Below are 24,163 nucleotides of genomic sequence, written 5' to 3' on the forward strand. Positions count from 1 at the left end.
TGGGGGGGTTCTAAGCCTGAGCTCTACCATGGGCCAGGCTGCCTATGCACAGCTCACTGCCCTACAACTCCTTTTTCTTTTTACAAGGGAGAGGTGTCATCAGGATGATTGTCTCCTCTGCTGGGAACAGTGTGGTACTGAACCATGACCTGACTGGTAGTGATGTTTGCAATGCCACTCATCTGCTGCTTTAGAAACTGGATGAGACAGGGTGCCAAGAGAAGCAAGGCTCCAATGGCGAGTATGGGGCCAAGGAGGGGAAGAACCCAGGCTACCAAGGGGTTAGAGTACCAAGTGGAAGGGGTGTTGGGAGTATAGCATTTCTGGAGGTTTCCCTAGAGCTCTTTGAGCATTTATATATCTCGTTTTACCAGCCCAGATTCATTGACATAAAAGCAACATTCCTCCCCCAGCAAAACACAAGTCCCTCCCTGTTCAGCAGTCAGTAAGTTCAGGGCTCTCCGGTTTTGGAGAGCAACTCCTGCTAAGGAAGTTATCTGGCATTTAAGAGGCTCAAGGCTGTCTGCAGGAAGTCATTGCCTGGTCAAGCTTGTCTTGGAAGTCGCTGGCCAGATGTTGTGTTTGGACAAGGGCTGCTCCAGCAGTTCCTATCACATCCAGTGAGACAGCAAGGCCTAGGCCAATGAGCAGAGGGATGAAGATCTCTCTTTTCTTTCAGCTTCCTCCTATCTGCAAGGCAAGTTCTTCAGGTTCATAGAGATAAACCTTGGGGGGCAATTATCATGGGGGCACAGGAGCCTTGAAAGGGAGGGGTTGATACAGGCACCTGTAGTGCCTTTGCACCAGAGGAGGGCAGGAGGGTTAACACATGCTGATTTGATGGTGATGTCATGGACACCTGTAAGGAGAGGTTTTTAGGAGGACCCTACATGGCGACGGATTGGAGGGATAGGTCAAAGAGAGGAATATCCTGTGTTTTCTTTGTGGTTAGGGGTCCATGGAGGTCTTGTGTAGAGTCCAGCTCACACATTTTAACCGTGGGTTTTCTGGAAGGAGAGAGGGGTAAGGAACAGGTTGCAAGAGAAAACACATGGAGAGACACAAAAACACATGGCTTCTGGTTTAAGTCTCCATCTTTTTAATCCCTTTTCCCAACCAACAAAGGCAGATCAAGCCCCTCCCCTGAAGGCTGGAAATCGGTTCTTCTTGTTCTTCAGGAGGTGGGTGGTCAGGTTGCTGGCTGCTATTCTTGAGAGCAGTGGGAAGGGGGAAGTCACAATTCCTCCCTTCTATTCTTGAGAGCAGTGGGCAGGGGGAGGTCACAATTCCTCCCTTTTTTTTAATTTTAAGAAAAACCAGTGGATAACTATATTCGTCAAAAGACGATGGGCATTGACCAGTGAGGGAATGCATTGTCCTCGACCCCCTTAAACATTAATTGACATCTTTTTCAGGGGAGGGGAAATAGACTTCCTTAATAATTTAAGGACAATCTTTCAATGTCAACCCCTATGCAGCTGGGTGTGCTTTTCAGGGAAACTCGGAAGCAGGACATTTCCTTTTCCCTTGCAGTGCCTCGCCTCGCACCTCAAACTGATGCCCATGTTTGTTCAATTAACAAACATGCATAGATCTGAGTTCTATGCAGCTCCATTTGTGGAGATCCACTGGTAAAGTAAATGCCCTGTGAATATGAGTTGGTTGGCTTTTATAACCACCCATCTTCGAGTCCTGGAAGCCATTGTTGTAGCAGCCCACCTTCGAGTGCTGTACCTGAAAGATATCTGCTTGAAACACAAAATAAGAGATTACAAGGAAAAACTGCTTGAACTGTTTCTCTGGAGGGCCCATGGTATTTAATTTGGTTGTAAATTAGTGGCTCAGGAATAAAACCTGGCTTGCAAATTAATGGCTAGAGGAAAAGCAGCCTACCTTCCCAATATGGGAGAAGTAGGCTTAAGAACATTATTGAATTAGTCATACTTACCAGCTGATTTAGGGTCTCTATTTACCTACCTTTCTTTTTGAGAGAAAATATAAATAGAACATCTTCTTCATAATAAAACAGGGTCTGGACCATTCCATGTATTGGTTAACGTGTCCCGCCATTTAACCATGGCAATCCCTTGGTATAAAAAGCTTGTGAACAACGATTGATTACATTTAGAGGCTTCTCTCGAATGTAGAGAAGTGACAAAAAATCTTGAACAAGTATCACTGCAAACATGTATAAATTTTAATTTTCCAATTTTGCATAGCGAGTTACATTCATTTGTCAAAAATGATTGGGCATAAGGCCACATGGATCAACCCCTAAATGGGGAGCTGGAGATAAGGAAAGGCAGTTAGGGCATTGTTTTACAATAGTGAAAACAAAGATCCTGATGGCGTATTAAAATTAAACATGCCATAGGTTTCCAATAAAGGACAAATTTTGCAACATACAAGCTAATTGTAAAAGGATTAAAAGTATAATTTATAGGTTGAAAAACATTTAATATCATTGTCAGCTCTGCTAACTGAGCTGAGCCCAGGTGTTTCTATAACTACCTGTTGATTATAAATAAGATATCTAGCTCTTCCTTCAGAAGAGCCATCTATGAATATAAAGAGTATTTTTATGCAGAGGCTATAAAGATCATATTAGGAAATACAACCTCATGTATATCTAAGAAACATTATTAATCTATCTTAAGGACAACAGCAATGCCAATAAGTGAATTCTTCTATCTCATCTAGGCACTGGCATGCCTAGTTATAGGAAGCCATATACATTTAGCAAGATTTCCTTGGTATCCAAATTTTAAAATTTTCTTAAATATATATATATATATATATATATATATATATATATATATATATATATATATATATGCCTTAAAAATATATATGCATAATTCAAATTATATGAATGGGGATACCATTTCCTCTCTGTTTTTCTTTTTTAAGAAGATATTGTTTTGTTTTGTAAAAATGTTTTATATTACCTCATCTTTGAGGATAATAAAGAATCAAATTTTCAAAGATATCTCAAATGAATAGCCTTTATTTATTAAATGGCCAGTTCTAATGTTTGTTCTAATTTAAGTTAGAACACCAAGCATATACCATAACATAGGCAATAACTATGTAACTATAGAAAATAAACATAGCATTCTTAGTTGCCGTTTGCTAGAGCAGTTGCAATTAGAATGCCCAAAAAATGAATCATAGTTATATGTATATATTTAATTTTCTAAATTAGAAATATGAGTATCATTTATCTGTAAAAGTTAATTAAGTCCTCTAGAATTAACACCATTTTGTGGTAGAAGTAAAAATTGAGGACATCAAGAACAAATCTTTATAATTTGATGTACATAAAAATATAAAATTATTTTTAAGCCATTACTCTTTTGATGATACAAATAATAAATGTGCTTGTACATCTGAATGTTTCTATATAGCTTCTTTGGGATACAAACTTTATGTGCCTTGCCCCAAGGGGTCCTGTCCAGGCACCTTTTTAAAGATTAAATTATAAATAAGTATATTGTAGTTGTCTTCAGACACACCAGAAGAGGGCGTTAGATCTCACCACAGGTGGTTGTGAGCCACCATGTGGTCGCTGGGATTTGAGCTCTCATGCTCCATGAATGAGCACCTAGCCTTTAGCAGCTGAGCCATCTCTCTAGGCTAATAAACATAAAATACAAGAGTCTAGCTCTCAGCACCCATGGCTATCTCTCCAGCCTTTGGGTAAGCTTATAAATATCTAAAGGATAGTAATTTAGAGAATATATCCTTTGAAATTTGGATTATATTTGTATAAACAATTGTAAAAATTAAGAATTAGCAGTATTAAAAATAGAACAATTTTAATCAATTTTTATTTTTAACATGAAACAAACACTCATTCACACAAAACACAGACAAATAAATGTACATGTAGACAGACAATCGGTGCACCGGGACAAACAACATAGAAAGATACACAGAAAGAGAAGCGCGCTTGTTGTTAAGCAATTGCATCCATTTTCTTTTTTTCTTTTATGTTTCTAGAAATATTTTTTTTGTTTTTTGTTTTTACTGTTTTTATTTTGTTTTATAATTTATGCCCTATTTCTCTTGCCTGGTGCAGTTCTTAGACTGCGGACGAATGCTTAACTAAATTAATTCCCTGTTCCATTGTTGTCTTCACACCCTAGCTGATCTCAGTTTAGGGCCTACATACTGAGTTAGTCTAGCCTGTATCTTTACACACTTCTGCAGCAACATTCTTTAGAAATAAATGACATTATTAGCGCTAAATTAATACCCTGTTGCTTACCGTGCCTGATACATAAACTTTTTCCTTTTCTTTTTCCTTGGAGCTCCTAAATTCAGACAAACATACCTCATTCTGCCTCTCCGTTTCCAGTTATAATCCACGTTGGCGCCATATGTAGAGTCCAGCTCACACATTTTAATCGTGGGTTTTCTGGAAGGAGAGATGGGCAAGGAATAGGTTGCAAGAGAAAACACATGGAGAGACACAAAAACACATGGCTTCTGGTTTAAGTCTCCATCTTTTTAATCCCTTTTCCCAACCAATAAAGGCAGACCAAGCCCCTCCCCTGAAGGCTGGAAATCGGTTCTTCTTGTTCTTCAGGAGGTGGGTGGTCAGGCTGCTGGCTGCTATTCTTGAGAGCAGTGGGCAGGGGGAGGTCACAATTCCTCTCTTCTATTCTTGAGAGCAGTGGGCAGGGGGAGGTCACAGTCTTGAAAGGAAGTGTTATTGGGAACGGTTGCTAATAATGGTAATAATTGGGAAAGAAGCACAGAAAAAGCATTGGGAGGAGTTGGGGTGGGTTGTTAAGGGAAGGAGCTCAGCTGCATATTGGATATATTGTAGCTCATAGCTCTTCTGAGACTGATTTTCCTGTTGGATAATATTAGCATGGGTAAAGACTGATTTGGAGGCTGGAACAAGCTCCCCGGAGATGTGTGGTCAGCCACTGGGTATCTGGCATAGTCATCTGGGTAAAGTATACCCATGATTCCAGTCCACCAACGTTCATTCCATGGGTTGCTGATGGAAAGCTGAAAATGAGTTTTAAGGTTGGTAAGCATGGTGCCACCACAATTGGTGGATTCCTTTCTGCAGCTCCAGTATCTGCACCCTCCATATGCGGAGATCTCCTGGAGACATTAACCTGTGTTTCAGTAAGGAAAGCAGAGAAAAGGGCTGGGGATAGTGGAGATGGAATCTGGGTGTAGAGCGATCTCAATCCTGGTTCGACATCCTTCAAGTGGACAGTCTTGGGTCCCTATAGCTTTGTGTCTGTTGTAGGTTTCCTAGTGTAGAATCTCCAGTGGTAGGTGTTGGGAAGGCTAGGGAGAGACTGGACAGTAGCAGAGTCAGCATGAAGGATCACAAAAACAGCCAAGAGAATAGAGGAGAGGGGGCCTGTAGAGGGCACACTGCCTGGGCGGCAGTCACCAGGTCAGGGATGTCCTTCTAGGAGATCTTGTCTTTCTGGGTGTGGTGTTTCTTAGTTGGTGGGGTGGTATTGGACAAGCAAAACCCTTCCTAGTTGTAAGGAAGGGGTTTGGTCCCTTCCAAATTCCATCCAAAGGATCTTGCCATCGTACTAGGTTGGGGTTATATGTGAATTTGGGTGTGTGCCAACGGAGGGAGAGAAGGATGTTTGGCGTTTTTGTAGATGTTAAATATGCAGTCAGAGCCATGATTAATTATACATTAGGGGGATAGGTGATTGTCTTTTGTTTTAGGAGTTGGGTCTTTAGGGTTTGATGTGTTCTTTCTATTATTCCTTGGCCCTGGGGGTTGTGAGGAATTCCCGTATGATGGGCAATTTCCCAGCTGCCCTCTCGCAAACAATAGAGGAATTGTGAGGAGGGCAACAGTACACATGTAGTTAGTTATTCTTATGTCTTTAAACATTTAGGGAAGAGAAGTTTTGTGGTTTTTCCAAAAATTGCACCAAGATAAAGCAGAGCTCTAACTGATGCAGGTGTGTTGTCAGGCATTAGCAGTACTGCCCTCACTATGCATTCATTGGACAGTAGCGCAACCCCAAGAAAAGGATGTACACACATGGTACAAGGTCGGGAGGACACACACCACACAGATTCCTGCAGCAAAGTGTGGATGCCAAGGGGCTAAGGACAGACCAGGGACACACAGAGCAGGGTGCCAAGTGTCTGGCAGAGGAGTTGGATTTAACTTTTCTTTTTTTGTTTTTGAGACAATATCTCACGTGGCCATGGCTAGCTTCAAATCTACTCACTATGTCACTGAGGATGGTCTTAACTTCCTGGTCGCCCTGTCCCCTAAGTGCTAGGATACAGGGATGCACTGTGAAAGTGTAGGAATGAGGTCTGTAGAGAACTCTAGGTTCTTGAGTGGAGGAAAGTTTTGTTCTGAATCTTTCAAAGACAGGTTAATGCGACAACAGGATGACACAGATGGGATTTAGGGGAGGGTTGGAACTCAAGTGGGGCAGACAGGTGGCCAGGATAATGTTTTAACCTGGAACCCACACTAGCTTCATCTAGAATAATGGCATAAACATGGAATTAGAGAAAAGGGAAAACTCTTTTGAGAAATATTTCAAAGACAAAAGCAGTATGAGGGACAGCCAATTTATAATGTGGTGACAGCATATCCCCTGGTTTGTAGCTGGGGAATCTGGAGGGACCCTGAGGTCACCAACAGAAGTGAGGGAGCAGGGAAGGAAATTCCTTTTTGGGGACTGTGCCAGAGTTTGAGGATACTGAAACTAAACCCATGATTTTAAAATGAAAATGGCTGGAAATGGGAAGCAAAAGATCCTGAGATTTCTTGAGACTGGTATGCTGGAGGGACTGCAAGAAGAGGTGAGTTAGGAAACTGAAGGGTCTGGAGGCCTGGGCGGTATTTCCCATGGCTTCTTCCAGCTGAAGAGGACCTTCAGACGAAAGGGTGGAAACAGAACAGCTGGCTACCCAGATGGTGTCAAAACAACAGAACCCGGTTTGAATTGGGGATCATGGGGTAAGATCCTGGAATTAGTGAGTTTGGGTAAGGATTTTGGGAATCATGAGGGAAAAATGTTTCCTCTTTTCTCCTTTGTCTCTTCCCTTTTAGGGTAGAAGAAAAATATCACTGAGAAGGAAAAAGAATTGTTCAAAGAAAGACAGGAGGCAGACTGAGTGAGAAAGAATAACACTGTAAAAGATGGGTGAAAATAGCCAAATTTACTTAGTGCTACTATTTGGGTGTTTACTATACATAGTGCTGGAGCAATTATTTATGTTTAGTATTTCTTTAATCATTACTTTGAAGGAAGATTAATATTTTTCCTAATCAACAGTATATCATAATACCAAGTACTGGGATTATAGGTATGTGTCACTACACCTGACTTAGATTGTATTATTATGCAAAATACTTTGAGGGGACAGATGAAATGGCTCAGTGGTTAGCACTTCCTGTTCTTTCTGAGGACTTTGGCTTGTGAGGATATCTGCGTACACACATGCACACACGCACACACACACACCATACACAATTAAAAAAACTTTAAAATACTTCTGATTTATGTACTTGCAGTTTAGAATATAGTCAAACAGGCAAGGTGTGACTGACGTTGGTTTTTATTTTTTGTTTTTCTTTTAAAATGGGTCATATGGTATATGCCTCTAATCCTTGCAGTTGGGAGGTGGAGGCAGAAGGACCAGGAATTCAAGGATATTATGGGCTACATGAGACCCTATTTCAAAAAACTCAATTAACCAAGCAAGCAAGCAAGCAAGCAAAAGAGCTAAATGGGACAACCAGAATGAGACTTTGGGACACGTTTACAACAGATGTGATAAGGGGTAGAAATTTCAGTTGGGCTTCATGTATATGACATGCCATATCATCTTTTGCTATTATATTTTCCAGACTCTTGTTTTTTTTGTTTTGTTTTGTTTTTTGGATTTGGTTTTTTCGAGATAGGGTTTCTCTGTATAGCCCTGGCTGTCCTGGAACTCACTCTGTAGACCAGGCTGGCCTCGAACTCAGAAATCCGCCTGCCTCTGCTTCCCAGAGTGCGCCACCACCGCCCGGCTCAGACTCTTGTTATAATCTCTAATGCTTCATCATTGAATTGGTATATATTTGTAAATTAGCAATGCAGTTTTCAATGAAATGAACATGTTTGTTTTTCTTTTCTTTTTTTCTTTAAATAGGATTTGTTGTCTGAAGAAATGGATACTTCTCCATCCAAAAAATATCCAATTAAAAAACGTGTGAAAATACATCCCAACACAGTCATGGTGAAATACACCTCTCATTATCCCCAACCTGGGGATGATGGGTATGAAGAAATCAACGAAGAGTATGGTAGATTTATGGAAGAAAACCCAAAGAAAAGTCTGCTGAGTGAGATGAGAAGAAAAGGCAGAACTTTGTTCGGTACCCTGGACACTCAGCCTTCACGATCAGGAGATCCAAGAGCCAGTAGCATGGGGCAGTTCCAGAGTTTTGCAGAAAAAAACATTTTTCAGTCCCGGAAAATGTGGCTAGTGCTGTTTGGGTCTGCTTTGGCGCATGGATGTGTTGCTCTTATCACGAGGCTTGTTTCCGACCGTTCTAAAGTTCCATCCTTAGAACTGATTTTTATCCGGTCTGTCTTGCAGGTCTTATCCGTGATAGTTGTGTGTTATTACCAGGAAGCTCCCTTTGGGCCCAGCGGATACAGATTACGACTTTTCTTTTATGGAGTATGCAATGTTATTTCCATCACCTGTGCTTATACCTCCTTTTCAATAGTTCCTCCGAGCAATGGGACCACAATGTGGAGAGCCACCACCACTGTTTTCAGTGCCATTTTAGCCTTTCTGCTTGTAGATGAGAAAATGGCGTATGTTGACATGGCTACAGTGGTTTGCAGCATCTTAGGTGTTTGTCTTGTCATGATTCCCAACATTGCTGATGAGGACAATTCTGTGTTAAATGCCTGGAAAGAAGCCTTTGGGTATACAATGACTGTGATGGCCGGGCTGACTACGGCTCTTTCTATGATAGTATACAGATCCATCAGGGAGAAGATCAGCATGTGGACCGCACTGTTTACCTTTGGTTGGACTGGAACAATCTGGGGCCTGTCTACTATGTTTGTCCTTCAAGAACCCATCATTCCTTTAGATGGAGAAACATGGGGTTACCTCATTGCCATCTGCATCTGTTCTACTGCAGCATTCTTAGGTGTTTATTATGCCTTGGACAAATTCCACCCAGCTTTGGTTAGCACAGTACAACACCTGGAGATAGTGGTAGCTATGATCTTACAGCTTCTAGTGTTACACATATTTCCTAGTGTTTATGATGTTTTTGGAGGGGTGATAATTATGATTAGTGTATTTGTCCTTGCTGGCTATAAACTTTACTGGAGGAATGTAAGGAGGGAAGATTATCAGGAAATACTGGACTCTCCCATTAAATGAATACCTGGTTATTACTATCATCTTGTTAATGTCTAGTCATTAACATGTACACTGCCATTTTAATATTTACCTGTAGATGTCTTTTGTGTTATATTATTGATAGAGTGCTATAAAGTATAAATAATTATGTAGATGCAGAAAAATATACCAGACTAATATATTAAAGAATAAATATTAAATAGATGAAATATGTATGAACTTTGTGTCTTTACAATTATTAACAAAAGGTAATTATAGTAGAAGAGTATTATTCTCCATCATTAAAGACACAAGACCCAGAGCTCAGATTGAATTTCTGTGGTCATAAACTTCTAAAACTTGAAAAATGGTTTTGTTTTCTTTTTGAGACCCGGTTTCTTTATGTAGTCCTGGCTGTCCTGGAGTTATGTAGACAAGACTGGTTTCCAACTCACAGAGATCTGTCTGCCTCTGTCTCCCAAGTGCTGGTATTAAAAGTGTTTGCCCATATGACTGGTGAAAAGGGTTTATTCTTAATGTTCTACAAATATGCAACAAACAGCCTTCAATATTCAAAAATATTCCTTCATGAAAATCATACTATAGGATAAAAGGTTGAACACTTAGCTAAAATCCAATTTGCCACTAAAAATCTAAGAGGTCCTAAAGGGTATGAGAAGGGGAGTAAAGAAAAGCTGGATTTCAGTAACAGGGAGTCTAGACACAAGGATGGGAAATCTGTCTTCCCACGGCAGGCTACAGCACTGAACAGAGAATGAGTGGGGGGTACAGTGGTTCCTCATCAGCTGTCTATAATCGATAATCCATACCATGTACCTGATGATGTGAGAGCTAATGTTTGGACGAGTCTCTTTATCTTCTTTTATGCAAATCTTTTTCATAGCTGTTCCTGTTTATGATTCTACAGTAAGTTTTTAAAGTAAATCAGACATACTACTTAAATAAAAAGAGATGTGGACGTGGTTCTTGACTGACAAACTCAAAGCAGCTGTGGTTACAAGCGCACGGTCTGCACAAAGTGAAGCTTGGCATGATTCAGCACAGTCAGGAAAGGGGCTCTTCAGGACCCAGGCCTACTGAGGTTGTTGGTGGTTGATACCTGCTGAGGGAGGGAGAAGACTTTTTTTTGAGGATGTTCCTACTAGTGTGTTCCTGTGTTCCAGGTTCCTCTCCCCGACTATGGACAGCACTAATTGGACTTAAAGGGTTATTTTTTTTTAAGTCATTTCTAGGACAGCCAGAGCTTCACAGAGAAACCCTGTCTCAAACAAAACAAAACAAAACAAAACAAAACAAAACAAAACAAAACAAAACAAAACCAAACCAAAAACCAAAACCAAAAAAGTCGGGCTGGAGAGATGGCTCAGTGGTTAAGAGCACTTAACCTGCTGCTCTTCAGAAGGTCCTGAGTTCAAATCCCAGCAACCACATGGTGGCTCACAACCATCTATAATGAGATCTGACACCCTCTTCTGGTGTCTGAAGACAGCTACAATGTACTTACATATAATAATCAATAAATACATCTTTAAAAAAACCCAAAAAAATTCATTAAGTTGGGAGTAGGACATGTTGAGGGGCATATGGGGAGTTAGAGGAGGAAAATAGGGAGAGATATGAATGAAATTCTCAAGAATAAAGAAAAATTATAATTAAAAATATAGCACTAGCAATAATCATGATACAGCAGCAAACTGATATGGTATCCTGAGAATCTCTTCAAAGGGACCTTTAGGTCTATAAAAGCATACTAGGTAGCATCAATTTGAGTCTATTCTGGGCCACTATTCATTCTGCTCACTCCTATGCTGATGTGATACTGATTATTAAGGTATTGTCTTAGCTCTCTTCTATACTTTCCTATATGCCGCTAAGGCTCAGTCCCACACGTTTTATTTTTCTGATACTAGCCAGTATCTCTCACAGGGTTCTGCCTACAAAGGACATTACAGAGTGGCTGAGCCTGATGTCATAGGGCTGTAATTCTAGCTACTTGGGAGGCTGTGGCAGGTGGATCACAAAGTTCAGGCATAGTTTTGGCAACTTACTCAGTCTATTGGGCATATAATTCAACAGCAGAACTCTTTTTTTTTTTTTTTTTTTTGGTTTTTTGGATTTGTTTTTTTCGAGACAGGGTTTCTCTGGGTAGCCCTGGCTGTCCTGGAACTCACTCTGTAGACCAGGCTGGCCTCGAACTCAGAAATCTGCCTGCCTCTGCTTCCCAGAGTACTGGGATTACAGGTGTGCGCTACCAGCACCCGGGTGTCAACAGCAGAACTCTTACAAACTATGCAGCAAGCTGCTGTACGTTCAACCCCCAGTACTGCGAACAAACAAATACATAAATGAATAAATAAATAAAAGCAAACTAGTCAACAGGGAGAGATTAGAAGGCAAAAACTGAGGACCTTGTTTAACCCCCCAGTGCTGCAAATAAATAAACACATACATACATACATACTTGACAAAGCAAACACGTTAATAGAGGGAGATTAGATGGCAGGAGAGGGATTTTTCCTCTTTGCATCCACCGTATCATTTGCTGTTTGACTCCAGCAATCAGCAGGACTTACTTTTACCCTTATGTGACTTTTGGCATTATTCTGTCCTGTAACCCATGCCCACACAGCACTCTCTGAGTAGTAGAAGAGCCAGCTGGAGAGCTTCTTCCTGCAGGTGTGAGCTATCGCCCAGCAGGGCCACGCCTCTCTGTTGAAGCCCCACAGTCCAACGATCCCCTTCCCACCAGCCCTGCGGTGGAAGCTGAGCCATGCAGCAATTCCCTTCTGGTTACCTCAGCGTCATCTCTGGCCCTCCCTGCATCTTATTTTATTATTTATTTTGTGACCCTTTGGGACAGGGTCTCACTTTATACCCATGCTGGCTTTGAACATGGAGTGATCCTTCCTGTGTCTGCCTCCCCAGTGATGGGATGACTGGCATGAGCCCCCAAACCTAGTCTAAGTTTTTTTCAGCCATTAACACATAGTCCTAAATCTCCTCCATTGTGATATCTTGTGATTTCTGTTTTTCTGAAAAAACGTTTCTAAATCATCTCCAAAAAAAATTCCAAAGCCATTAATAAGGTAGCCAGCTTTGGGAAATGTTGAGAATTAGATTTTCAGGGATTACTGGACATTAGTTATCAACAAACATTATGTAAACTAAGCCAGACATAGAGGTATAAGCCTGTAATCTTAGTGTCTTAGAAAGCTGAGGCACAATGCTTCTAAATTTGAGGCCAGCTTGGGAAATTTAGCAAGACCCCGGGCAGCATACATCAAATCTTGGGTACAACCTGTTGTGGATGAGCATAGACATTGTTGGGAACAAGCAAAAGAAACTTATTTTAAGTATAACCATTTCATTTTCAGACTCCATTCAACTATAGGGAGAAACTAAATTCCAGGTCCCAGGCCCTAGAGGAGGAGCTGGGGACTTCCCAATTGTTGACAGCTTCTGTTGTAAGGGAACACTTGCCTGGGTCCAGACACTCAAGGACAGCTTCTCCATCTTGCTGGCAGGGTCAAATAAGTCCATGTTCCCAGGCTCAGGGACCAACTCCCATCCTGATTGATGGAAACTCCCTTGCTCAATCCCTTATGTCAAAATAAGATTGCACAATGTCATAGCCTACCCTACTCCCCCTTGCTCTATCGCTTAATGTAAATGAAGTTTCTTTAATATAAATATGGCAGTGAATTATCCTGTGGCTGTATTTATTTACCTTATGGTAGTCCCCAATAACTTCATGGAGAAATCAAGATTTATTTAAAACTGTACCTCATTATCCAAGGTTAAATGATCTATCTTAAACTTCTTTGCTAATGTGGCTACCTCCCAGTCCCATCCCATGATATTGATCCTTATCAATAAATGCTGATCACCCAGTGATATTGATCCAGCTCTTCATACCTCTTCATGGCTCCAATTTCTACAACCTGCTGTTGATCTGAATCTCCCTCTCACCCTCTCTCCTTCCTCTGGCTGGTGGGCTGGATTCTCTATTCTGCCCAGCCAGTGGGTGATCAGCATTTATTGATAAGGCACAGAATTAGAACTGTTTACATACAAACATGAGACAGGAGATTCTTGGTATAAGCATTACAATGCTGTGTCTGGATTGAAACAAGATATGAAGGCAGAAAAATCAGCATTTGAATAATACAGTGTATAAAAACATTATGCCTACAGTTTTATCCTTTTTTTTTTTTATGCTGTACAATGTCCCTTCAAGGTCCTGTCCCTGTGGTCTTTAGAAGAGGAGAGACAATAGAGTAGAAGAAATATTAATCAGAATGTTTTCAAATTTGATTCAAGAAAGAGAAATTAAGCACCAGCAATTCAGAAATCTGGAGAACTAAATGAATGCCCAGCAGGGTAAACAGAAATGACATCAAAAAATAGTACAACTCAACAATGTATCTTTGCTGATGAGGATAAATTGTAGAATCTTAAAAATAACCAGAGCAAAAAGACAACAAGTGCTACAGGGCCAGAGAGATGGCTCAGTGGATAAGGGTTCTGTCACTAATCTAGACAACCCAAGCTGGATCCTCGGAACCTGTACATGTGCACACACACACACACACACCAAACAAATAAATATTAATAAGTAAAACATTTCAAAAACTACAATGTAGGACTAGAGAGATGGTTCCTCCATCAAGAGTACTTGTTGCTTTTTCTGAGGACCCAGGTTGGGTTCCTAGCACCCACATACAGCTAACAACTGTCTGCTAGTTCAGTTCTGGAATTTTGTGCCCTCTTCTGGTCTCTGCGGTAACTGCATATAAACAAAACAACTCGCATAAAAGAAAAGTGTTTTGTTGTTGCTGAAGAATTGCAACTTGGTCCTCAGCAGAATCAAGAGCTAGAAAACATCAGAATGATCTACTGAAAAACAAACAACTCTTTAGTGACTTCTCATTTCTTATAGGATAAACTCTAAGGACCTCAGCTTTCCTAACACATTGTTTCAATTCTAGCCACTGTCTGCTCCATCAACATACAATTGCTTAATGTCTTTATATAAGGTAACTCCCCCTCAAGCCCTTCTTTTTGCCCAAGTAGTCTTACTATGTATTTCCCCTCTCATTTTGGTTTAATGCCCATCTGTCCCTAGATACAACTGTTGATGTGTTTGGCATAGAAATAATATGGTTGGTTTAAATCTCAATATCTGACACTGGTGTGGACTTAAGATATGCAGTGCCTATTTTAGTACCTACCATACTACCAGACAAAGTAGACTCTTTCCTATAACAGTATAACCATTCTAAATCCAGAATTTAAATTTATTTAGTAGGGCCCATTAATTTTTATACTTTAATATCAAGTTTGTGATAACTTCTTAATAACAGATAGGTAGGATTTTCTTCCTCCTACACATTCCTGTATGATAGGGACACTAAACTAGGCCATTCTATCTATATAAGCCATCAGTAGTTTCCTAGGAAATGTCTTAAGATATGGAGGGTTCTTATTTCCTTTCTTTATTATCCTATATTTCCTTCTTTGGAGTTAATGGGGATGAATTGCCTGCATGCTTTTTGCTTTTGAGCTAGCATCTCTCTGTGTAGCCTTGACTGTCCCGGAATTTGCTACATAAACCAGGCTGGCCTTGAACTTGCAGAACTTGAACCTGTCTCTCTCTGCAGGTGTAATGGTCTATATGTTTTGTTTTTTTGTGTTTTTGTTTTTGTCTTTTTGTTTTTTGAGACAGGGGTCTTCTGCCTAGCCCTGGCTGTCCTGGAAGTTACCCTTTAGATGAGGCTGGCCTCGATCCACCTGCTTCTGCCTCCGCAGTGCTGGGATTAAAGGCATGTACCACCCCTTCTCTTCAGTATATATGTTAATATGTAAATTGCATTACTTATTTTTGATACTAACAACAGAACATTGGCAGATTATTCTTTGCCCAGTTTTACAGTCTACTTTTCTCACCTAAATTCAAGATAAAAAGGGGCTACAGGTAATTTGTATTTTACCTAGGGCAGGCCACCCATGTATTTATTAACATGCAATTAAGTTAAAAGCAGAAAATAACTTTCTAGGGTTTACAGGTAGGGCCTATAGTGAAAGGAATAGGCTGGAGATTCAGTGATTAAGAGCCGCTGGTCTTCCAAGGGACCTGAGTTTGATTCCCAGAACCCATAGAGAGGTTCAAAACCATCTGCAACTCCAGAGGATCCTATACCCTCTTTTGGCCTCCAGGGGCAGCAGGTATGCACATGATATACAAGTACACATGTACAAACACTCGAACGCACACAGACACACACACAAATGAATTTTTAAAAGGTGAAAGGAAGATGTATTAATTCCTCGATTACTGACGATGATGTGCTAAGCACGGAGTGGGGTGGGTGCGTCTACAATGAAACAGTTCTTCATTTAATAGACTTTGCAATCTAGGTATATGGGTGCAACTATGCTGGAGGCAAAAACTCGTGTTTCAATAAAGTTACCTAACCTAGAGTGTTTCTTTTAGGTGCCACACCTACAGTAAGCAACAAAGGTGGTTGGGAAATAGTGAGGCAGGTTAGTGGCTGTAAGGCTAGTTAGGAAGGAGAACCGATTTACTGATGCTTTGGCAGGTGGCTGGGGCTATGCCACTCTCAGAGCCCAAGGGCAAAGGTAACTGTCCTTTTCCTGGACTGGAAGCCGAGAGTGAAGGCTGCCCACGAGCCAGGGCACTTGGAAGTTGCTCACACAGCTTATTTTGGTTGTGGTTTTTAACGAACAAACATCTTACATTTTTCTCCGAGGCTTGATTTTCTTCGTCGCTCCCTGTCCCAAAGATCTGTCGCTGGTCGGCCCTTTCAGATGCAGGAACCAGAGTAGCCTGAGTTGAACTCGGGACCGCTGTTCGACATTAATGAGCGATTATAATGACAGGTTTTAGTAGCACTGGGAGAAGCGGAATGTAACCAGCCACTAAGGAAGCTAGGGAGAAAAGGGCGGAGGGGTCCAGCGCTCCTCACCTTCTGTGGCCGCGCAGTCTCAGCTTACAGAACACTCAGCAGCCGCCATTGATTGACAAGCCCGCTCGTCCAATCCCGAAGCGGCGCATTCCGCCGAAGCGTCAGGGGCGGGCGCCGGAGTTGATGGAGCCTATTAGATCGGGCGTGGAGCGGGTTTCCTGCCCGCAACGGCCCGCCCACCGGTTGCGCGCGCCCCGCCCCTCTCTGAGAGCTACGCGGCGGCGCAGCACAGGCCTCGTGCGGTAACGGCATCCGGGCGGCCGCGGTGGCGTCCCGGTGCAGTCCTCAGGTGACTGGAGCCGCGGGCTCGGCGGAGGGAAGGTGAGACGGCCTCGCCCGCGTGCGGACACACGCACAGTCCTTTCGGTCTCTCTCGGTCGGTCCGCTCTGCTTGCCAGTCTCTGGTCGCTTCCTCTTCCCGGGCGAAGTTAGCCCGGGGGCGCCGTCTGCTGGCGGCGGAGCGGAGCGGAGGGGGCGGGGAGGCCGCTCGGCGGAGCTCGGGTGTCCGCGGTGCGGCCCGGTGACCCCGCGGCATCTGGCCTGAGCTGCGAGCGCTGCTCCGGGAGGTCGGCAGGCAAGGGTGCGGCGCGCTGCCTCGGCGGTTCTCCCCCGAAAGCGGTCTGTGGTGGTGGTGTCGGAGGCCAGGACGGTAGGTCCCGCGGGCTGGCAGGAAGGGCGCTCTCACCTCCAGCCGCTGGCCCGAGGAAGCCGTGCGGGGGGACATCCTCGGGGCGCGCCCTCCCCTCCTCATCCCGTTCCGGAGCAGGAGAGATGTGGGAGTCCCGGGGCTGTTGAGGTGGGGTAGGTCCAGGAAAAACAGTCCGCTCGGTTGGTTTCGTATTGTTTCGTATGGGTTTCCGCGCTCGTTCGGTTCAATGTTAACAGCTGGGTTGGAAGGAAGCTGGGTTTTTTTGTTGTTGTTGTTCAGGGTTGAGGACCGTAACATCCATCATCGCTCGGTTAATGTCGAACCGAGCTGAAGTCACCCAAAGAAAGTACTGCCCCTTAGTTAGGTAAGAATCCATAGAAGTTAGGAAAGAACGAGATGAAGAAAACTTCCTGACCCCCGTCTTGGGTGGGGGAGCAGTGAGAATCAGGGGTCAGCCAAAAACGGGTCAAGTTTTGCAAGAAGTGTTCATTTTCAAAAGCTTTACTTTGGGAGCTTGATGATGCTCAGTCAGTCCTAACGATTTCTTAAGCACCTGGAAATCAATTGTGTGCTTTCAGCCTTTAGCGACGTGACAACATGAACAGAGAAATATAGTCCCAAGAAGAAAGTTTTGATTGATAATTTTCAGTCTTGTGTTTAAATAGACATTCTGTTCACATCGTGATAGTCAGAGCATATGCGTTGGTTGATTAGTACTTTTTTCATCGTGGCCACATTTGGTGCTTTCTCTGGGAAAACTTCTGTAGGAATTGGCTAAAATAACTTAAGTGTGCATTGTGTTAATGTCTCAGCTGTATGAATGAACTTTAAGTTTGAAAAGAATTGCCTCCCCATCAAGCATTTTTTGTTTAGGTTTTTCCAAGCCCTACAGATTCATGTAAATGAGTTGACATATTAATTTATTACTGTATTAAACAGTGACGTTTATGTTGCTGATTTTCATAATTTGAGAACTTTATTCTAGAGTTCAAGGCTTGATGTGATTATTGTTGTAAATAAATTCCTTCTCAGGAAAACTTGAAAAAAAATGAATTAACCCCGGTAATATGGAAAAGTGTATGGTTTCAATGCCAGAAAATCAAATGATTAATTTCACTGTTAAGTAAAATTGGAGGAAACTTGAACTGAATATTTAACAAATTCAACAGTTTGTAGACAGTTTTTACGGGCCTGGATAATTCTCTTTAACCTATCTGGGAAATAGAACTTAAAAGTCTTCCCTTCAGAACTGATGCCATGTGCTGTCTTTCATTGGTGATACATTATGTAACGTGCTTTCAGTAACCCGGACGTAAACTTTAACATTGTCCTATTTTTTGTAGTCATTTTCTTTAAAACAACAACAACAACAACAAAAACCCCTTACCTTTGTTTTCTTATATATTGTTTTTAATTTCTGTTTCTGAACTGCTCACTAGCTCTAACTGGAGGTTCTCAAATGTGTTCTCTCTGTGCTAATCGTAATACTTTGAACATATTTTTCACTGTTTAGACCCTAGTAATATTTTTTGTCTAGATTTCAGTCCTTTAAGGGTTTATTTTTATTTTATGTGTTTTGAGTGTTTTACCTACATATAAGCACAACATGTGTGAGTTCTGGACACAGAACAGAGATCCTCTGCAAGAGCTCTTAACCACTGAGCCATCTGTCCTAACGCAGAAAAATTCTCTGCAAATTGCTAAAGTAGCAAAGTAAAAGTTCAATCTGAGAAAGGAACAAACTAAATATTTCTTTGCAGATGTTCAAGTAATCAACCATTCTTCTTCTAGAATAGCGCTTGAATCACTGAAGATTACAAGGATGGGTGGAGAGTTTCAAAATGTTTCTGCCTGCCTGCACAGTTGATTCTATGCTGCTTCAGTGTTAATTTGATATAAGTTTTGAAATGTCAACATTTTTTTCATAAGATATTGGAATGCCTTGTATGGATATGTAACTTGTCGAGACATCTGAGTAAAATTATTTTGGGGTATCACTCCTCTGAAGTGAAAAAAAAATTCATTAAACTTGCCTTCCTCCTTAGTTTCCTTCCTCCCTTCTCTGCCCCTCTCTTCTCTTTCCCTCTTCTGTCTCTTTTGCCTTCCCTCACTTTTGGGGTCAGACCCATGGCTTCTCAGAAACCACTGGGGTGCATCATCAGTCTAAAGTTCTATTTTTTTAAAAAAAAGATTGGTTATTACATTTTTGTTTATCTTTGTTGAGTGTGTGTATGGGGGGGGGTGTAGTGTGCTCATGGCTCACATCCAGTGTCAGGATAGTGTGTGAGGAGCCAGTTCTCTGTCCACCACATAGGTCCCATCACGTGAACTCAGGTTTTTAGACTTGGCAGCAGGTACCTTTAATTGCAGAGGCATCTCAACACCCAGCCAGAGATACATTTTTTACATAGAGTTAAACAGTTTAAAAAAGTGTGTGTGTGTGTATGTATGTTGAGGGCTTGATATGTGCACAAGAGGCAGGTGCCTGAAAAGGGAGACCAGAAGAAAGTGTCAGATATGGTGGAGCTGGACTTACAGCTAGTTAAGAGCCTCCTGATACAGTTGCAGGAAATCAACCTTGGGTCTTTTGCAGGAACTGTACTTACATTTAACCGGAGCCATCTTTCCAGCCCCTCCCCCCCAGAATATGATTTTGATTTTTGAATGAAGGTTGTCAAAAATTTCTGTTACTTATGTTAAACTGAGGTTTTTTTTTTTTGTTTTTTTTTTTTTTGGCCCACCCCACCTTCAAGTTAGCATACAAAGTGATGGGTTTTGTGATGGCATTTGCATATGTATTTGTTGCTGTGCTTTTTTTCTTAAACATCCTTTTTCCACAGCTGACTTTTTTCTTTGCCTTTTTAATTTTATGTGGATTTATGTCATGATATCATGGAACCAACCAAAACATAAATGAAAAAAATCTAGTCTTTTCTTTTTTAGATTGAGAAAGTGAAATTCATGCAAAATAACTACTGAAATTTACACATCTTGATGTTGGGGCAGAATAAGATGAATCATCTTATTCAAGTGTCATGTGTTCTATATGATACCATATTATTACCTTGTACGATATGTAATATTTGTTTTTTGTATTCCTCCTAGAGATCCAACACTTTTATTTTGAGGTGGGCTCTCAAATCATTGCTCTGAATTGTTGCTCAAATTATGTTCTAATGTGATCTTCCATCTATTGATTCTGCCTCCTGAGTAGTTGGGATTCCTGGCATATGACCTTTTATTTTGTATTTTTCAGACTCCTTGTGTTAGTAGCATTAACAAAATAAATTGTCTTTGTAGTTGAGTCCTGTAGCCACCTAAGAAGTGTATGATGGTGCTAGAGATGTAGCTTTGTGGTGGACAGAGGGGGGTTGGATCCTAAGCACCTAAGGGAAAAGACAGTGGATGGCTGCTTTTCAGGTTTTACTGTTAGAATTTATTTTCCTGGACATATTTGGTGAAAAGAATGACTCTGGTGGACTTTGAAAAGATATTGTAATGGTTTGGTGGAAGCTTGGAGGGTTTATGATGTAACTAAATTAGAGCTAACTAAATGTTCTTTCTCTGGGTGTTAAAACAGTAACACTTTCACATTTTGTCAAGAGTCAGCTTTGCAGTCTGCTTGTGTTAAACACATTGTAAAAATCACTTTCCATTTTGTAGAGTTAGAGTTTTTTATTTTTTTTAATGCTAAAGTTTGTTAATAAAAGCAGTGTTGGGTTGCCTATAATGAGTTCAGTGGTGCAAGACAGCACAGACTGCCAGATAAAGTTTTTCTGAGTCTTCTCTCCTATTTCCACCCCTACCCCCCTTTTGTGTGTGTTAAAAGGTCTCACTGTGTAGCCCTGGTTGAGCTGAAACTTACTAGTTAGACCAGGCTGGCCTCAAATTCACAAAACATCCTCCTGTCTCTGTCTCCGAGGTACTAGGATTGAAGGTGTAGTCTCACCAGGTCTCATTGAGTGCTTCTATTTTTGATTTGAAAAAGATTAGAAGCTATTATTTTCATTTATGTTTTGGTTGGTTAGTATGGCTTGTTTTTTATTTGTTTAAATAAGCTGTCAAATCTTAGAATTTAGACTGAGGCAGGAGAATTGCAGGTTTGAGGTTAGCCTGAGCTAATGTAGTACAGTCTTATTTTAAAACAAAATTACAAGTTAAAAGTCTGTTGAGCCTGGTGTAGTGGTGCACACCTTTAATCCCAGTGCCTGGGAGGCAGAAAGGCAGGGTGATTTCTTGTGAGTTAGAGGCCAGCCTTGTCTACAAAGTAAGTTCCAGGACAGCCAGGGCAAACGAGAAACCCTATCTTGAAAAGCAAAACAAACAGAAAAATTTTGTTGAAAATGCTGATTCTTATTTATTCCTGAAATTATCTTTAGTGATTTGCAAATTATATATAAATATGGTATAGGATGGGTGATGTCAGCTTTTCTTCAGATGATTTGAATAAAGTATATCAGTAAGAATGTGAGGAAAATTTGTTTCAGGATGGTTTTGAACTTACTTTGTAGTTGAGGGTGATACTGAACCTCCTGATTTTCTACCTCCAAGTCCCTTAAGTGTGGGCCATCTTTGTGTATGCAGTGTGGATCTTGAACTCAAGGCTTTGTTCTTGCTGGGAAGGCACTTAACTAACTGAGCTATGTCCTTAGCCTGGACATTTTTTTTAAGAGTAGGTGCTTCTTAAATATTTTTTCTTTTGTTTTGGTCTTCCAAAACTTTTATCACATATTTCTAAATAAGTTTCTGAATAAATTTTTAAATCATGTTGATATGTAGATCAAGTTAAATAATAGAATAATTTGGCACAATGTGGCACCTTTAAAGCATTCCAGCTCTATTGCATAAACATATTAACAGGGGATTGGAAAATTTTCCTTGGGATATGCTTCATCATTTTCAGCTACTACAAGTTTTTTAAACTTTAAAAGTGATTTTTTTTTTGATTGTTTGCATGCTGTGCCTAAGTTTGCTTTCTGTTGTTTTGATAAATACCATGACATCTTGGAGAGAAAGGGTTTATTTGATTTACATGACAGGATCAATAGTTGAGGAAGGTCAGAACAGAAACTCCAGCAGGAGCAGAGGCAGAAACTGTGAAAGCTGCTAAGGGCTTTCTTTCAATGGCTTGTCAATCCTTCTTTTTCTTCTTAAATAAACTAATATCTGAATAGTTTTATTTCCCGTCTACTTTATGGTTCAGTGTTGGGGGAAATATTAAAAAATGAACTCGCCAACTCGTAAATTATATGGTATAAGATAGACCTAACACCCAGTTCAACATTTTTGCCAATAAAATTGAACACTGTCCTCTTAACTTAAAAGACTATAGTTCTGCACCTGACTTATATCCCTGCTTTAGATTGTATGTCATCTGAAAACCATCCTCTCTAATCTGTTCCTCTCAAAGTAAGTAACCTGGGTTGGTTATGACACTATAAGTCTTCAACTCTGTCAGAAATCCAAGAATGACTGATATTAACTGAAAATATATAGGAAGCCTAACAACATCCAAAACGTAACCAATACGTTTGATAGATTGCTGATCACCTGGACAGTACCTAACTTCAAAATGTTGGAGTAACGGTCTTCAGCCTTCTAGCCAGGGTTATCTGACAGACCTAGAGAAACAGGATATTAAGGATTTGTCTACTCTGTCTCGGCAGAATCAAGCTGTCCTAAACCCGTAAGTGTTCATTCTTTGGACAGTATTATGTCTGTAGATGAAATGAGGCAATTTTTGCCCAGTGACTGCCTTACCACAACTGGAGTAACTCATAGATGCTCAATTTCTTTTTTGAATCCAAGACAGAGAAAGCTGTCAGGAGCAGACTAGTCTCAACAGGTGAATAAATAACATTAAATGTCACATTCTGTGGATTTCTGATGTTTTTGAAAACCAACTATCTATGTAATCTGGACTATTATCCATTAACTATTCTTAGCTATTTCTAATTAAAATCTTGAAAATGCCCTGATAATAAACTCAGAGCCATGAATTTGCTATTTGGCCCTAAACTCACAGGCTTAAACATCTCAGATCTGTTTATAATAATGGCAGTAGAAAAACTAGGTCTAAGCCCTGTGCTTTCAAATTTTTAGTATCAATAGAAGAAATTTATACCAATGAAAACCTTGATTTTGCAGCAAAATAAATTCTGTACCAAAATAAGAACTTATGACTTCAACTTAGTAACAATTATAAAGATTCCTACCAAATGAGATTATGGCTTATACAATCACTTCTAGCCATTTCCTCCCTGTTCCTCCCTGTTTCAAATATGATCATTTCTATATTCCCTAGAAAGACAACCTATTAATAACCCTCTCCAGCCCCAAAGCCCAGGGAACTGGGTTGGCAACTCTTAATAATATCTTCAAAATGAATATGGGTGTTGAGATACTACGGGGGAAGAGAGGATGGTAGGGAAAATAGGATTGATTAGTCTCTGATGTCTGTGACTTCACTGGATCCAGCTGGAGTCTAGGTCATCAGGAGTTCAAGCATGTCAGTTAAGCATGTTTGATGAGGACATTCACCAAGGCTGTATATTCTGTGATATATAAATTTCAAAACAAAATTTTAGTATCATCAAGATATTTTTTTGTTGTTGTTTGATTCTCTGGAATCTAGTCCTCTGGAGGTCTCTCCTTGTCATATCTGATCCATATAACTCTGGAAGCTGTAGATACCTTATTCACCTTTTCCAATAACACAAAGACAAAACCTTTTCCCCAAATCAATATATCCTCGAGCCAGTAATTGTAAAACTCTTTATTTGGACCTCTCTCCCAGAGGAATAACCACAAAATCACACCCATTTTGAAAAATCAAAACAATCTAAAACAAATGAAGTAAACTAAGATACTGTATGTGCCTATACTAGGCCTTTCCTATCTTGCCAAGCAGGAAAAGACACTCAAGATTTCCGTTGAGCCCATGTTAGCAGAATATGAGCTTCCTGTGACTGGTTAAACAATCTGTATCGTTTTTCTGTTTGGCTCTCTGCCCAGAGCCACAGACATATTTTATTAATACCTGTATAAAATCTGCCTGTTGATCTATCTGGAGCCACAGACATTGATAATTAATACCTGTTCAAAGCAGGCAATGATTAGCACTGCACTCTCT

The 24,163-nt window shown here is 40.8% G+C and overlaps 3 protein-coding genes and 1 non-coding gene across 6 annotated transcripts in view; 2 read left to right on the forward strand and 2 right to left on the reverse strand.

The window, feature by feature from the left end:
* Window positions 1-9,552, forward strand: part of Slc35g2 (solute carrier family 35 member G2) — a 29,661-nt gene extending 20,109 nt beyond the window's left edge. The window contains exon 2 of one of the 2 annotated variants that reach the window (XM_052187540.1): window positions 8,161-9,551. In XM_052187540.1, coding sequence (XP_052043500.1) covers window positions 8,179-9,417 — 1,239 coding nt within the window. In that variant the 5' untranslated portion in view covers window positions 8,161-8,178 and the 3' untranslated portion in view covers window positions 9,418-9,551. Of the gene's footprint in view, window positions 1-8,160 lie in introns of both variants that reach the window. The other variant, XM_052187541.1, reaches the window with a different exon arrangement.
* The window catches only part of Stag1 (stromal antigen 1), a 757,688-nt gene that overhangs the window by 422,565 nt on the left and 310,960 nt on the right, over window positions 1-24,163 (reverse strand). The window lies entirely within an intron of this gene.
* On the reverse strand, window positions 5,911-6,035 carry LOC127690429 (U4atac minor spliceosomal RNA). The gene has a single exon (XR_007979121.1). It is a non-coding gene; the product is annotated as a U4atac minor spliceosomal RNA (small nuclear RNA).
* The window catches only part of Nck1 (NCK adaptor protein 1), a 55,798-nt gene continuing 48,239 nt past the window's right edge, over window positions 16,605-24,163 (forward strand). The window contains exon 1 of one of the 2 annotated variants that reach the window (XM_052187543.1): window positions 16,605-16,703. The gene's annotated coding sequence lies outside the window, so the exon portion shown is untranslated. Of the gene's footprint in view, window positions 16,704-16,950; window positions 17,032-24,163 lie in introns of those variants that run through there. The other variant, XM_052187544.1, reaches the window with a different exon arrangement.

Source organism: Apodemus sylvaticus, chromosome 7, assembly GCF_947179515.1.
Source record: "Apodemus sylvaticus chromosome 7, mApoSyl1.1, whole genome shotgun sequence".
NCBI classification, from domain to species: Eukaryota; Metazoa; Chordata; class Mammalia; order Rodentia; family Muridae; genus Apodemus; species Apodemus sylvaticus.